The sequence below is a fragment of the Pleurodeles waltl genome, chromosome 10 (genome assembly GCF_031143425.1).
Source record: "Pleurodeles waltl isolate 20211129_DDA chromosome 10, aPleWal1.hap1.20221129, whole genome shotgun sequence".
NCBI lineage: Eukaryota > Metazoa > Chordata > Amphibia > Caudata > Salamandridae > Pleurodeles > Pleurodeles waltl.
Window position 1 is genome coordinate 186,817,517 of NC_090449.1, and position 13,828 is coordinate 186,831,344.

The 13,828-nt window shown below is 41.4% G+C and overlaps 1 protein-coding gene across 2 annotated transcripts in view; it reads right to left on the reverse strand.

Annotated features, from left to right (window-relative positions):
* Window positions 1-13,828, reverse strand: part of CIITA (class II major histocompatibility complex transactivator) — a 249,070-nt gene that overhangs the window by 178,756 nt on the left and 56,486 nt on the right. For both annotated transcript variants that reach the window (XM_069210170.1, XM_069210169.1), the window contains exon 5: window positions 12,740-12,781. In XM_069210170.1, coding sequence (XP_069066271.1) covers window positions 12,740-12,781 — 42 coding nt within the window. The remainder of the gene's footprint in view (window positions 1-12,739; window positions 12,782-13,828) is intronic.

Sequence of the window (13,828 nt, forward strand, 5' to 3'; positions counted from 1 at the left end):
CAAAGAAATCTCTTTTCTTACTATACATCTTAGTTAAAGACACCTGTGCATGAATGGGTAACAACGTAATAACCGTAACTACTTGTAATCTACAGGAGAAGATGGGTCATCATTCTAATTCAAATAACTAGGAAAAGTTATTTTCAATTCATATGCGAAAAGAATAAACCAGGGGTAGTATTGCTTATCTTGATTCCTGTAAAGTAATGCTGCATCAGTGCATTATCTCTGTTAGCATGCCACTTCGAAAAATTGCGAAACAATGAGATAAATGTGTAGTACTCAAGTAATCACACATTTATTGCATAATTCTTTTAGATTCTTATAGAAGAACTTGAAGCAATCCCCATATTGTATGATTTCCCTGAAGAAGCACGCTACTATAAATGAGAGCCAATGTGTTTTTGAATATCTGAATAGTCTATATGCAAGAAAATACTTCGATCATGTAAAATGTAGATGGGCAACAGGTTATGTTATTTTAGGGCTAGTACTAAAGAAATGAAAATGAGATATTGGTGTCTTATGGTACGCGATGTGGCTTTTCTTAAGTGCTCATACACCACCATTATTCCATAGCACTAGGAATAGGAAGCATAACATCTACAAATTTATTGAAGTTGTAGATATCACCAAAGAGATGAGCCTTCAAGGCAGAACAGGATTCTGAGAGAGGTGATGGGGAGAAGAGCTGAGTTAAAGGAAGAACATTCCAAATCCAAGGGGCAGGGAGAGCAAAGCTACGACCATCGATGTGAGGCCTATTAAACTTGGGAATGGTTACAACAATTTTTGATAAAAGATATTAAGCTATACAGAGGAATATAGAGTATAGGCCTTTTGCTACTGAGAGCATGAACACAGAAACACAGATCTGCGCACATTGCACAATAGTGTAAAGACAACTCTGTTGTTAATGGGGAGCCAGTAAAGAACAGAAAAACAGACATCCTGTGACTGGCCTGAGGGGAGGCCGTGATAATATAAGCCTCTTCATTATGTATTGCTAGGAACCATTGGTAACGTGCTAGAATAGAATGACCTAAATATTGTCGGACAAAAATATTGTGTCCTATATATAATTTTAAAAAATGTCTCCCAATTGGAGTTAATGATGTAAAATATATAACCCTTAGAGCAATGACTTTTATTCAATAAGATATCTTTGTAATCAATATGCTGACATGTATCCATAATCATTGCAGCTGATGTTTGCAAAGTCCCACATATGAAAATTAGCTCAGTTTATCTGGGAGTCAATGCTAGCGTGGCTAATATATTTGTATATGTAGCACTGGCAAATTTTACTTGGCGAATGCAGATAGAAAGAGCAAGTGGAGATGAAAGGGGAAATGTGTGAAGACAACAGAGTTTGGAAACATGAGTAGATCTCAAAACTGTGCACAGTGTACGTGGGAGAGAAAAAAAACAGCTAGACAGGTAGCGGTGATCAATAGTGCTATCACTGAAACGATTCCAGGACATTTATAGAATGTCTTAAAATTCTGGAAACAGATGGTTGACTATGTGGGATGATGGAAAATTGCATCCATCTTTGTGGTGTTAGCCATGTTTCTTATTGGTGAGAGACAGAACGTGATGGTAGGTCACATGTTTCTTGGCAAATGGAAACTGGGTATCCCTCTTGCTTAGTGTCAGAAGAAAGCAGCACCTGATTCTGGTACTTTAGAAATTGGTAATAACTATAATTGGAGATGTGGATATTGCTCATATCTGTTTATGGGTGAGTAAGAACCTGTAATATCTACATACATTGGTGCAAGCCCAAATGTGTTTTAAAGTGAACTATGATGCACTCAATTTTGTAGTTTCTTCCCCAGTCTGGTACCTGTTGAATAAGTAGGCCACACACAGAGCTGTAAATCACACATCTTTATTCCTCTGCCGGTACCTGTGAACTCCTACATTTTAAACCAAGCTTACATATATTCTATTCTAGCGATTACATCACGCTGACATGGAGTCCTCATGGAGCAAGAAAGGTTCCATTCTAAATCATGCAAGACACTTCATCTCCACCTCTGTTAAATAAAATATTGCAAATATTTAGAAAATCATGAACAAAATACAAATATCTACATATATAGGGAAATATGTACAACTATATCTCTTAAATTAATCTGTCGACTCAATCTGGTTATTGGAAGCTGTAAACGGTTGTCTTCAATATCAGAGATTGCCAATGATAGTAAGGAATATGAAATCAGCAACAGTCAATGAGTTTTCAGAATCTGCCTTTCTTTCACCATCTCGATTTGAAGATAGATGAAACACAGGCCTGAAGTGAGAAGAGTGTCTGGTGAGGGACTTTCCAGGTCGTTAGGTTGTTAGGTAGTCACCATGTGTCCTTTGATAGACTACTTGAAAAGGTTCTGCATCGTAAGGAGCATAAGATTTTCTTTTCTGTAACTGTCCAGCAATCACCAAATCTCCGTTTTGGAAGGAGAGGTCTTTTGTATATCACCTCTTGTAGCATACATATTATTTTTCTGTTTTTGAACCAAGTTCCTCATACAAATTAGGTTTTTATTACTATTTCTTTCTGTGGACCATTGGGGTATCATAGTTGCCATTGTTCTCCCGCATATCAAAGTCACAGGAATTTCACCTGTGGTCTAGTGGGGTGTTGAACGATGAGCTCGTAGAGTAGAATTCAGTGCTGTCTTTAGAGTGAGCTCCTCAAGAGTTGCCCGCTGCACTGCTTTCTTTTGCATACTCACTAAATGCTCAACAGGTCCATTGGCCTGTGGCCATAAGGGTGTGATCTTTTGATGCTTTATGTTCAGATGCTCCAGAAATTATTTAAATTCTTTACTTTTGAAGGGTGGAAATTGTCAGACTTCACAATGGCTGGTAAGCCCCATGTTGCAAAGATGCCATCAAGTTTTTTGATTACTCGCTTATGTGTCATTTCCCCAAAGGAAAACATGAATAATCATCTAAAATTACCATTAACTGATGTCCATTGTCAAATGTACCAAGGACATAGATGACCATTCTCTCCCAGGCATGTTTAGCGGTTTCTGACATAATCAGAGTATGTTAAAAGGCTTTGGTTGACAAGTAGTTGGATATGTTACAGGGGTTGAGTTCCTTTTCAACTCTTTCATCTAGTTATGGAAACCAAACTCAGTCTGTGAGAGCTCTCTTTGAAGCAACAATACCATAATGCTGTTCATGAGCTGCTTCTATCACCTTTTGGCGCAGACTTTCTGGAATGAGGTTCTTCAATCCTCATAGTGTAACTCTTTCCTGAGTTTTGGACAATTTTTCTTTGACATTCTTGTACTTTAGAGTTTCACCATCATTAATGAGAGGTTGTAAATGTTTGTTCCATGATTGATGTGTAATTATGTCTTTTAACTTTAGTAAGTCACTATCATGACTTGTATCAGTGACAATCTGGGCTAACGATACAGCAGTTGGTGTATTTCACTTGACAATGAAATTGATGTAGGCCTCAGCTGTTTTGGATGGAGTATCATGAATTGGCACTCTTGAAAAATAGTCAGCAGGATTTTGATTCTTTCCTGGCCGATGCACAACTGTATAACCATACTCTTGCAATTGTAGTTCCCATTGTTCAATTTGAGAAGGCATCTTGGCTTTTGGATTGATGAAGATGGTCAGGAAAGTTTGAAGATCAGTCACCAGCTTAAAGGCTTTCCGTACAGAAATACATGCAAATGTTCACAAGCCCATACTACAGCCAACCTTTCCTTTTCAGACTGTCAGTAAGTATGTTCTGTTTGAAACAAACGTATACTAGTGTAGGCCTCAGTATGCTTTACTTGGGTGTCCACTATGCTGTGCAAGTATAGCGCCTTTCCCAACGGGGCAAGCTTCAACCACAATTTCAGGGGGGGGGGAGGGTGTTTAGATTAACGTGCACCATTTTCCATAGCATTTTCAATGGTGTGTTTGATTCTCTTGAAACTCTTTTCACATTCTTGTGACCATTTAAAGAAAACATTTTTCTTTGTTAAGTCCCGTAATGGAGCACTGACAGTGGCAAAGTCTTTTATGTATTGTGAACAGTAGCTGGCTATTCCAAGAAAATAATGTACCATTGAAACATCTTGTGAGGGTTCAGCATTTGTGAAGGTTTGGACTTTTGGAGGAACAGGCGTCATACTCCCATCAGAAAAGATAAGGCCAAAGAGTTTAAATTTTATTGTATTGAACTTACACTCGTCTGTGTTCAAAGTCAAACCTGCATCACTGAGGAACTGACATACTTGTGTGAGGGCTCTATCATGCTCCATTTATGTTGCCCCAAAAAACAGTATGTCATCACTGTAGCTAAATGCATTCACAACAGTTTGTATGATGCATCATTAATGTCTTGGAAACATTCTGCAGCCAATGACACACCAAAAATAAGCCTCTTGTATCTAAACAAACCAACATGTGTAACAAAGGTTGTAATATATCTGCAGCTTTCTTCTAGTTCTAACTGATGATAACCTTTCTTCAAATCAAGTTGAGAGAAGATTTTGGCACAGTCCAGTTGCATGATCGTGTCAGCAATGTGCAGCCCTGGATGTCGCTCTAATTCAATGGCTTTGTTCGCCTGGTGCGTGTCAAGACATAGGTGCACAGCTCCTTCTTTGTCCTTTTTAGGCACTATTAAAATGGGAGAAACTCATGGTGTTGGACCAGTGGAACGTTTCAACAATCTCAGGCTTAAGTAATGATTCAAGTTCTTTTTCAATAGCTTCTTGTAAATGAAAAGCGACTCTTCTACGTCTTTGAGCAACAGGACCGACATCCTTAATGTTATGCAGTTTTAGTTTCATAGGGCCTGATTATGAGTTTGGCAGTCTGACCACCACAATCCTGGTGGTTCGACTGCAAGATAACAACCCTGGTGTCCGAGCCACCAGGAGACCGCCGCCGGGATCAGGGATCCCGACAGGTTGGTGGCGGTGAAAGTTGTGGTCAGCCATGGCGATACCAAGTTCAGCACTGCTGTGCTGATCAAAACTTTCCTTTCTGCCAGCCTTTTCATGGAGGGGTCCCGTCATAAAAAGGCTGGCAGCAAGACAGAGAAGGAGCTACAGGGGGGCCCCTGCATGGCCCACGACCATGTTGTAGTCAGTGCAAGGGCCCCCTGACAGCAACCTCAGAACGCACACTGTCTGTATGGCAAACAGTGCACATTCCAAGGGTGCTGTGTGAGATGGCATTGGCCTTGGCTCCCTAAGGGGGCCAAGGTCAATGCCGCCACACTGTTTCTGCCAGTCAGCATGTCCGAAACATCGTAATGCGATGGTGGTTAAGCCACCGGCTTGGTGTTCGCCTCCCCACCGCTGTATTGGAGTTTGGGTGGTTCAACCACCGAACTCGTAATGAGGCCCATGGTCTTTAATTTTCCTAAAGAATGAAACAATGAAGGAATTTGACTTACTATTTTGTGATGAGCATTCATGTTGTAATACGCTAAAATCAATCCCATGTCAGTAGTCGTGTTGAAAATGAGCAAGCAGGCACTTGCCACTGTACCCTGAGGTACATGGATCAGTGTTTTTACCTTGGGCTTCCTATGTTTCACTGTTGCCATAAATAACCCTTTACTTTTCCTAGGTGTCGATGTAGCCAAGTATACACTTTGGTCTTTGACGGCGTAAGCCGCGGTAATGGAGAAAGTTCATTGTACTTTTCTTCAGGCATTATATTTATCGAAGCACAACTATCAATAATTAAAGGTATTGACCATCCATTTATTTTCAATGTCATCTTTGATAATGTTTGTATGATTTCGTTATTTTGACATGTCGATTTTTCTTTGACTGACTTTTCTCCTCATAGGTGACCAGTCCGAAACGTGTACATTTTTCTGAGGTAAGCATTGACATGGCACAACCACTTATTTTTGAAGCTGAAGAACTGTTTGACAATGATTTAGATGATGATCATCCTCATTTAGTATCTATTTTCCTCAACTGATGTCACTGCTTGGCTTTGTGGGAGTGTGTTGAATGTTGCTTCTGGATTGTTCTCTCTTCATGCGGTGACTTTCTTTTTCCTTCGCTCTGCATATAATCACAAAATGGTTCTCTTTACCACACCTTTTGCATATTTGTCCAAAGGCGAGACACGATCCTTCGTGTGTAACACAAACCCACACCTGAAGCACAACTTCTTTTTGCGTGTAGAAATCACTCTGTGTCCTTCAGTCTTTTGTATTGAATTACTTTTCACACTCATGACTGACACACTCTGGGCACCTCCAGGCTCCATGTCAGCAGCTTGTCTCTCAGCTTGTCTCATGTCAGCAGCGATTTCTTCCTCTCTGGCAGCCATCAACACTCATTCCAGGCTAAGAGTTTCTTTCAGCATTCGTCATCTGAATGAATGAGGTAAGCACCCATCGATCACTCTAAGCTTCATGGCTTCTTCATCATTAAATTAATTGAACTTACAGTGTTTGGTGAGTGTGTTGAGTCTTTCCACAAAATCGTTGTTTGTTTCACCAAACCTTTAAATTCTTGACTGAAAGTATATCCTTCATAATCAACACTTACTGGATTAAATTTGAGATTTAACACATTTGTAATCTGACAGTATGTGACTTCTTCGTCATTTCTTGGCATTTTCTTTATGGCTTCTTTCACACCATCATAAGCAAGATTTTTGAGATATTTGATAATCTTCCTGTTATCAGTCTTTTCAAGACCCTCTATGAAATCGTCAAATGTTTCTATCTATGAAGGCCATCTGGAAACCTTGTCATGGTCTCCCCTAACTTTTTGCCTCTGCTTTCCAGGTTGTTTTTCTGTTTTTGTTACTCTGGGCAATTTCACACTACTGATCAGTGCTAAAGTGCAAGTGCTCCCTATGTGAAATTGTATGTGTAATTGGCTTTTCCATAATTGGCATATTTGATTTACTAGTAAGTCCCTAGTAAAGTGCACTAGAGGTGCGTATGGCCTTTAAATCAAATGCTTCTAGTGGGCCTGCAGCACTTATTGTGCCACCCACATGAGTAGCCCTGTACACATGGCTCGGACCTGCCACTGCAATGTCTGTGCGAGCAGTTTTTAAACTGCCAATTCAACCTGGCAAGGCCCAAACCTTCTCTTTTCATACATGTATGACACCTTTAAGGTAGGCCCTAGGTAGCCCCATTGGCAGGGTGCAGTGTATGTAGAAGGTGGGACATGTACCGATGTGTTTTACATGTCCTTACAGTGAAACACTACCAAATTCGTTTTGCACTTTTCCAAGGCCTACCTCGCTCATAGGCTAACATGGGGGCTGCTTTTAAATATTCTTCAAGTGTAGTTTCCCTTTGAGAGCAGATAGAAATATGGAGTTTGGGGTCTTTGAACTCACCATTTAAAAATACATCTTTTAGTGAAGTTGGTTTTTAGATTGTTAGTTTGGAAATACCACTTTTAGAAATTGTATTTCTATTAGGAAGGCATTTTCTTGCTTGAACCAATCCCTGACTCTGCGGATTCCCTGTCTGGGTCAGTTTGACAATTGGGCTGTTTGTGAATCTTCTCTAGACATTGACACAAAGGGAGCTGGGGTGTAGCTGTGCATATTCTGGTGAGCCATCTGGGCTAGCGTGAAGGGTGGAGTGGTCACTTACACCTGATTGTGCTGTGCCTGCCCTCACGCAATGCAGTCTCCAACCCCTGGTGTATGTCTGGGACCTGACCTGAGCAAGGCAGGATCCTGTAAACAACAGAAACTTTTGTTTGAAGTTGGGCAACTTCAAAGGCAGAAAGGGGTATAAGTAATGGACCCAAAACCCCAGACTTTAGATTCCTTCAAGATTTGCTTTTGAAACCAAGAGGATCCTCTGCCAAGGTGAAGAGCAGAAGAGCTGAGGAGAAGTGCTGCCCCTGCATGTGACTGTGCTTTGTTGGGCTATCCCGCAGGGGCTGCTTCTGCCTGTGAAAGGGGACAAAGACTGGACTTTGTTGTATATTCCTGCTTGAGAAGAATATCCAAGGGCTTAGACTGAGCTTGCCCCTGTTCTGAAGTCTCAGGGCCATCAAAGACTTCCTCTAACGGCACCTGGACTCTCTGCTGGGACTCCTGCCCTGCCAACTGGTGCCTAATTCAGTCCCTGGGCCCTTGAAATGGGAAGCTAGTGGAAAATCAAGAAGATCCCAGGAAAGGGACTTCGGACGACTCAGTACTGACACCCCTGCTGAATCCTGTGATGCTGCCTGCAACTGGAGCCGTGGTCCTTGCTGGAGTGGGATGACCCTGCAGGCCCAACGATGCTGCAGCCTCGCCGAAGTCTGCAACTTGTGACTGCTGGATATCGACTCCACCGGAAGCGCGCGGATCCAACGCTTCGCACCAACACCACCTCACCTCCACCGCTCCACAGCAAGCACCCAACGCCTCTTTGTGATGCCTCCGCTTCAGATCCAGCGGCATGTCTTCTCATTTTCACAAGGTACTGTACCTAGGGGTCCGTGTGACTCCGTGACCGGTGCCATTGGCGTCGCATTGCTGGGAATGACTCCGTCACGATGCCGTGATATCCACCAATTGAAACATTTGTGTTTCTAAGTACTATATTGAAGTTTAATCTTTAAAAATTCATAACCTTGCTTGTGTATGTTGGATTTGTGTCATTTTGGTCTTGTTTTGCTCAGATAAATATTGGCTATTTGTCTAACCTGTGTTACGTCATTTTGTAGTGTTTTCACTGTGTTACTCTGTGTGTTGGTGCAAATACTTTACAAATTGTCTCTGGGTTAAGACTTTCTGCTTGTGCCAAGCTACCAAGGGGGTGAGTGGGGGTTAAAGTGGTGTGTTGCTCCATTGCCCTGACTAGAGTGAGGGTCCTTGCTTGGATAGGGGGTAACCTGACTACCAACCAAAGACCCCATTTCTAACACCTTCTATTGCCAATATTTCGCTTCTTGGCAGTGTCAAATGATGTTGATGGTTTGAGGAAGGCGGCAACATTGTAACTGTTAATGAGAGTGGCTGACATCGAGGGTGGCGCTCTGTAAAATGTTGTCAACTGTCCCTGGGAATCATCACTGAGGCACAACAGTATTTCAGCTTCTGGGCCATCCAGGACAGCTAGTGGAGGTTTAACCGTCTTCTTGGTCTCCATCAAAACCCTTCTTCTTGATCTCCCTGCCCGGTGCTGAGGTCGTAATGCTCACATCAGCTGGAGTTGTCCTTTGACTCCACATATGTGAGGTGTTGACTTGGCAAATCGACAAAGGCACATGTGGCACGCACAAGTGATTTGTTTGGACAAGTCAAACTATCCAGGAGAGCACTTTCTTCTTTGGTTACTTACAACATCCTGGTCACCAGTTGTAGCACCTTCTCCAAAGGAATACAAGGTCACATACCGAGCTGTAATTCACATGTCTTTATCCCTCTTCATGCACCTCTGAACTCCAACATCTAAACCAAGCTTTCATACATTCTTTTCTTGCAATGATGCCATGGTGATACAGAGTCATCGGTGAGCCAGATAGGTACCATTGTAAATCATGCAAGACACTACAATTATCTACACATTTTCTTCTGTGTGAACCATAATCCTTCTAAAGTGTCTATGCAGTTTTACTGACGAAAGTGATTAAAGATACATTATTTGCCATTAACTCTCTGAAAAAGACATTGTGAGTTGGATAAAGTCTCAGGAAACAAGAATTTGCACAACTTAACTTACTCAGCCAGTGTTTACCCATCTGCCACTAACATTCAAGATTAACGACACCCAGGGCCAGATGTATCAAAATGCAATTCTGCATTTTCTAAATAGCGACTCCATAGAAATCTCTATTTAAGAAATGCAGAATGATATGTATCAAATTACCAATTTGCTAATTGCGATTCCTACTGAGTAATAGGAAATCCTATTGCATTTGTTCCAATGGGCCGGTTTAGCATTTCCAAAATAGCACTATTTTGGAAATGCTCAACCAGGTGTGGCTATGGACATAGGTCCTCCGTGATGCACCTCAAAAACAGTGGTGCACAGGTAGGGCACCCATAGGCCCAGGGACATTGCACTTTAAAACAACAGATCTATAAGTGTTTTTTTAAATTGCACATGGTTATTATCAACTTAGAGTCAATGGTATTTGCATTTCCTAAATGCCCAATTCACATTTAAGAAACGCTTAATACATGTGAATAGGAATCGAAAATAGGTAATCTATATTTGCAACTTCCTATTTAGAGGATTGAAAATTGTTGATTCTACTGGGTAGAAATTGCAATTTGTGACTGCGTACAGGGCTTTGTACCTTTGAAATGCCTATTTAGCATTTCGTAATGGCCTGGAGATTCAGAACATTAAGAAATGCTAAATGGCTTTGTCCATCTGGCCCATAATGCTTTGCTAACCCAGCAGTCTTTAAAATTTAGGATTTTAATTTGAATGAGTTTTTCACTCTGACGGTTCTGCTAGTATGGCACTCCAGTGGGCATTCCAGCAGACCTTCACAATATTGCTGGAACAATTTTCAGGGTGGTGGTGCTGCCATCAATATTACATTTCTGAACTCATGGGACTGGTAAAAATGTAAGCGCCACACAAAGAACAAGTTTAGTAAATGAGCTAAGCCCATTCAGCAAGGGAGTAGTATGAAACTGGTGGTAAATTTTGGAGCACAGTGGTGCAAATATATCACAAAGGACACCATGCCTTTGTGATATAGTAGTGCATTGTCATTTACAGACAGCACATTTTCCATTGAAATGGCCACTAACTTTGTACAGAAATCGTTTTACTGATAAAACTATATAGAGTACAAACAATGATGTATTAAGTGCATTAATTTGTTTTGATCCTATTAAATCTTTGTTTCCATCACATTTAGGAATTACAAAAAACATTTAGGGCCTCATTACGAGGTTAGCGGTCCTAAGACCGCCAGCCTTGCAGTGGCAGTCAGGACCACCACTGCTGTGGTGGTCCGACCGCTACATTAAGACCTTGCGGTCAGACCACCAGGGTCCTGCCATCTCCGCCGGGATTGGTGATCCAGATGGGTTGACGGTGGGTGGAGGTCGCAATCTGTCAAGGCAGTGCTGCCCTGCTGATTACAACCTTGTTCTCCGCCAGCCTTTTCATGGTGGATTTACCATCATGAAAGGTCTGCAGAGATAGGTGCAGAGGGCCACAGGGGGGCCCCTGCACTGCCCATGCACTTGCCATGGGCAGTACAGGGGTCCCCCTGCCCAGCACCCTTGCAATGCTCACTGTCTGCTGTGCAGGGAGTGAACATTGCAAGGGTGCTGGTGCTCAATTATGAGCTGGAGACAATGCTGCCGCCTGTTTCCCGCTACGTTGATGGGCGGAAACCTCAGTTTCCGCCGGTCAGCCTAGCCGGCAACTCCTAATAGGTCTGGCAAGGTGGTAGCCACTAAGGTGACAGCCACCCTATTGGGAGTTTGGAGGACGGTTATCCCGTCCCCCAAACTCATAATTAGGCCCTAAGTTTATGTATTCCTAACTTCTGATATATTTTGAAATATTTGTAAAGTTAATTTATAGGTCTTTAAATGTGTTAGGAAAAACACCATTCTGCAGCCTCTTCTTCCTATTAGCAAGATTGCCACAGTGTTCACTTTACAAAATCCTCTCACTTTGCAATCAGAGAAAGAAACTTAAACACGAATCTCTATGTTTAAAACACAAACAGCGATTTGTCAGAAAACATAGACCAGCATCTATTCTCTGTTTTAGAAAGCATCTTTATTGCTCATACGCCTTCGAAACTCCACCATAGTTATATTGGAGGTGTTGCAGCACCACCAGCACCCCTACGTCCAGCACTTATGCACGTTCGATTTTGTTACACCACTGCCTGCTGAGAAGCAAATGACAGCTGCAATCAAGTCACTTGCCTAAACTAAAGATGTAAAAGAAGGTTACACCATGAATAAGACCGTTTTCCAATTGTTTTTTGTTTCTACCTCAAACAATGCATGGTGATCTGCTGTGTTTGTGACCCCACTACATAATAATAGACTATGCTGTATTACACCACCACCCAAAATCTCCATTAATAGTATAATTTGCCTTAATTGGATTATTTCACATTTTTACAGCTATGAAGGGATACTAAATAATAGGCCTCCATAAAGAAAGAACGTCTAAGGCCATGATTACAAGTGGGCCAGAAAAAATCCCAGGCTCCCACCGTGGGTACTGGTAATTCCGGGTGAAGGTGAGTTAATAGCAGGGAATAATTGTTTTGGGGCAAAAACACGCAAGAATACATCTTTCTATGTTGAATACCACTAAACAACGGAATTCCCACCACAATCATACTTCCACATTGGCCTGGTAACGCCCTGTTAGCAATCACATTAGGTATTGGGACACTGATAAGGAGGGACGTATTCCGTTTTATCAGAAAATGTCATAAATAGCTGGTGTAGGATCTGAATCAAATTCTGCTCAGGTCCGTTCTAATAATAAAAATGTATTTTAGCTCATACAAATGGTATAAACATAGAAAAGAAAAGAATGACAGGTCTATCATACAAATACAAAAAAAGACAAGGATTAAGTAAACACAAATTATTCATAACATCAAAATGATATGTAATATCAACACTTTATCTTCATTTATCTTCACTGGACCAAAGTTGTGGAGTTGTCTGTCAAACATCTCTTGTATGTTGTTGAATCATGACTAAAAATGCATGCAGATCTCATCGGTTAAGGTTAAGCCAGTTTATTTATGGCTGATGTAACAGTACTCACTTCTTTTCTGAATGCTGCTGCCAACGACTGGGTCATCTAATTCTGGTAAACAAATCAATGTATGCATTAAAGGTAATACGCATCATCTGAACAACAGTCATCATGTAGCGGCAAGAATGTCAATAAGGCAAAGTGTCCTTTTTTTCATTTCACAAAGTATTTAGTAGAGAGAACATGCACTAACTCATGAATTATATTATAAGTGATTAGAACATTTCTAAAAAATAAAGTAGAAAAAGTCTTGCTTTATTAACAACCCAGTGAAATGGGTATTCTCTTTATGAACAATGGCTTTGGGTCTCAGTTAATATAGGAGAATGTTTAATATAGGCACCTTAATTGAGGGAAATAGGAGTGTAGATGTCCCAGTATTGAAGATTATGGTAAGTGGCCCAGACTTATGACAACAGCTGCATATTTTAAATGTTACAGCACCAACTTGTCTTAAAGATTGTATGCATTATCCTTAGCACATCTGAATGGACGTTTAGTGACTAGCAAATGGCTCCTGTCTCCCATTTACAACATGTATAGTGGTCAAACATATGGCAATATTGGAAATCATGAAATATAAAGTTGTTCATTTCAATTGTTCATATTTAACCAATTAAATAGGTAAATGCACGAACAGTGGTTCATGTACACATGGTGGCTACCCCTGTCACTTCCCCTTTATACATTAGCAGCACGGACCTCCTGGGGTTGTTCAGAAATCCTTCAGAACTGGCTAACAAACACCATCAGTTTGCCCTTGGAAAAGCCCCAGCGCACCCATTGCCATTTCCAGGTAGCTCTGAGAGACCCTCAGTTTGTCCTTAATTACCTTTAGTGGCCATTGGAGATCCTGAGCCTGCATTCAGACAACATCAGTTTAGACTACGAGACCTTCATCCCACCCTACAAGATCCTCATCTAGATTTTAAGACAACCTAACTAATCCCTAAATACCACCAGTACAGTCCTCACAGACCATCAGCCTGCCTACCATAAGACACACTTAGCTGCTCCACATATATCCTCATCCTGGACTCAGACTCCATTGGCTCGCCTTCATACATCTCCAGCTCGCCTTTAAACAACCCCAGTGTG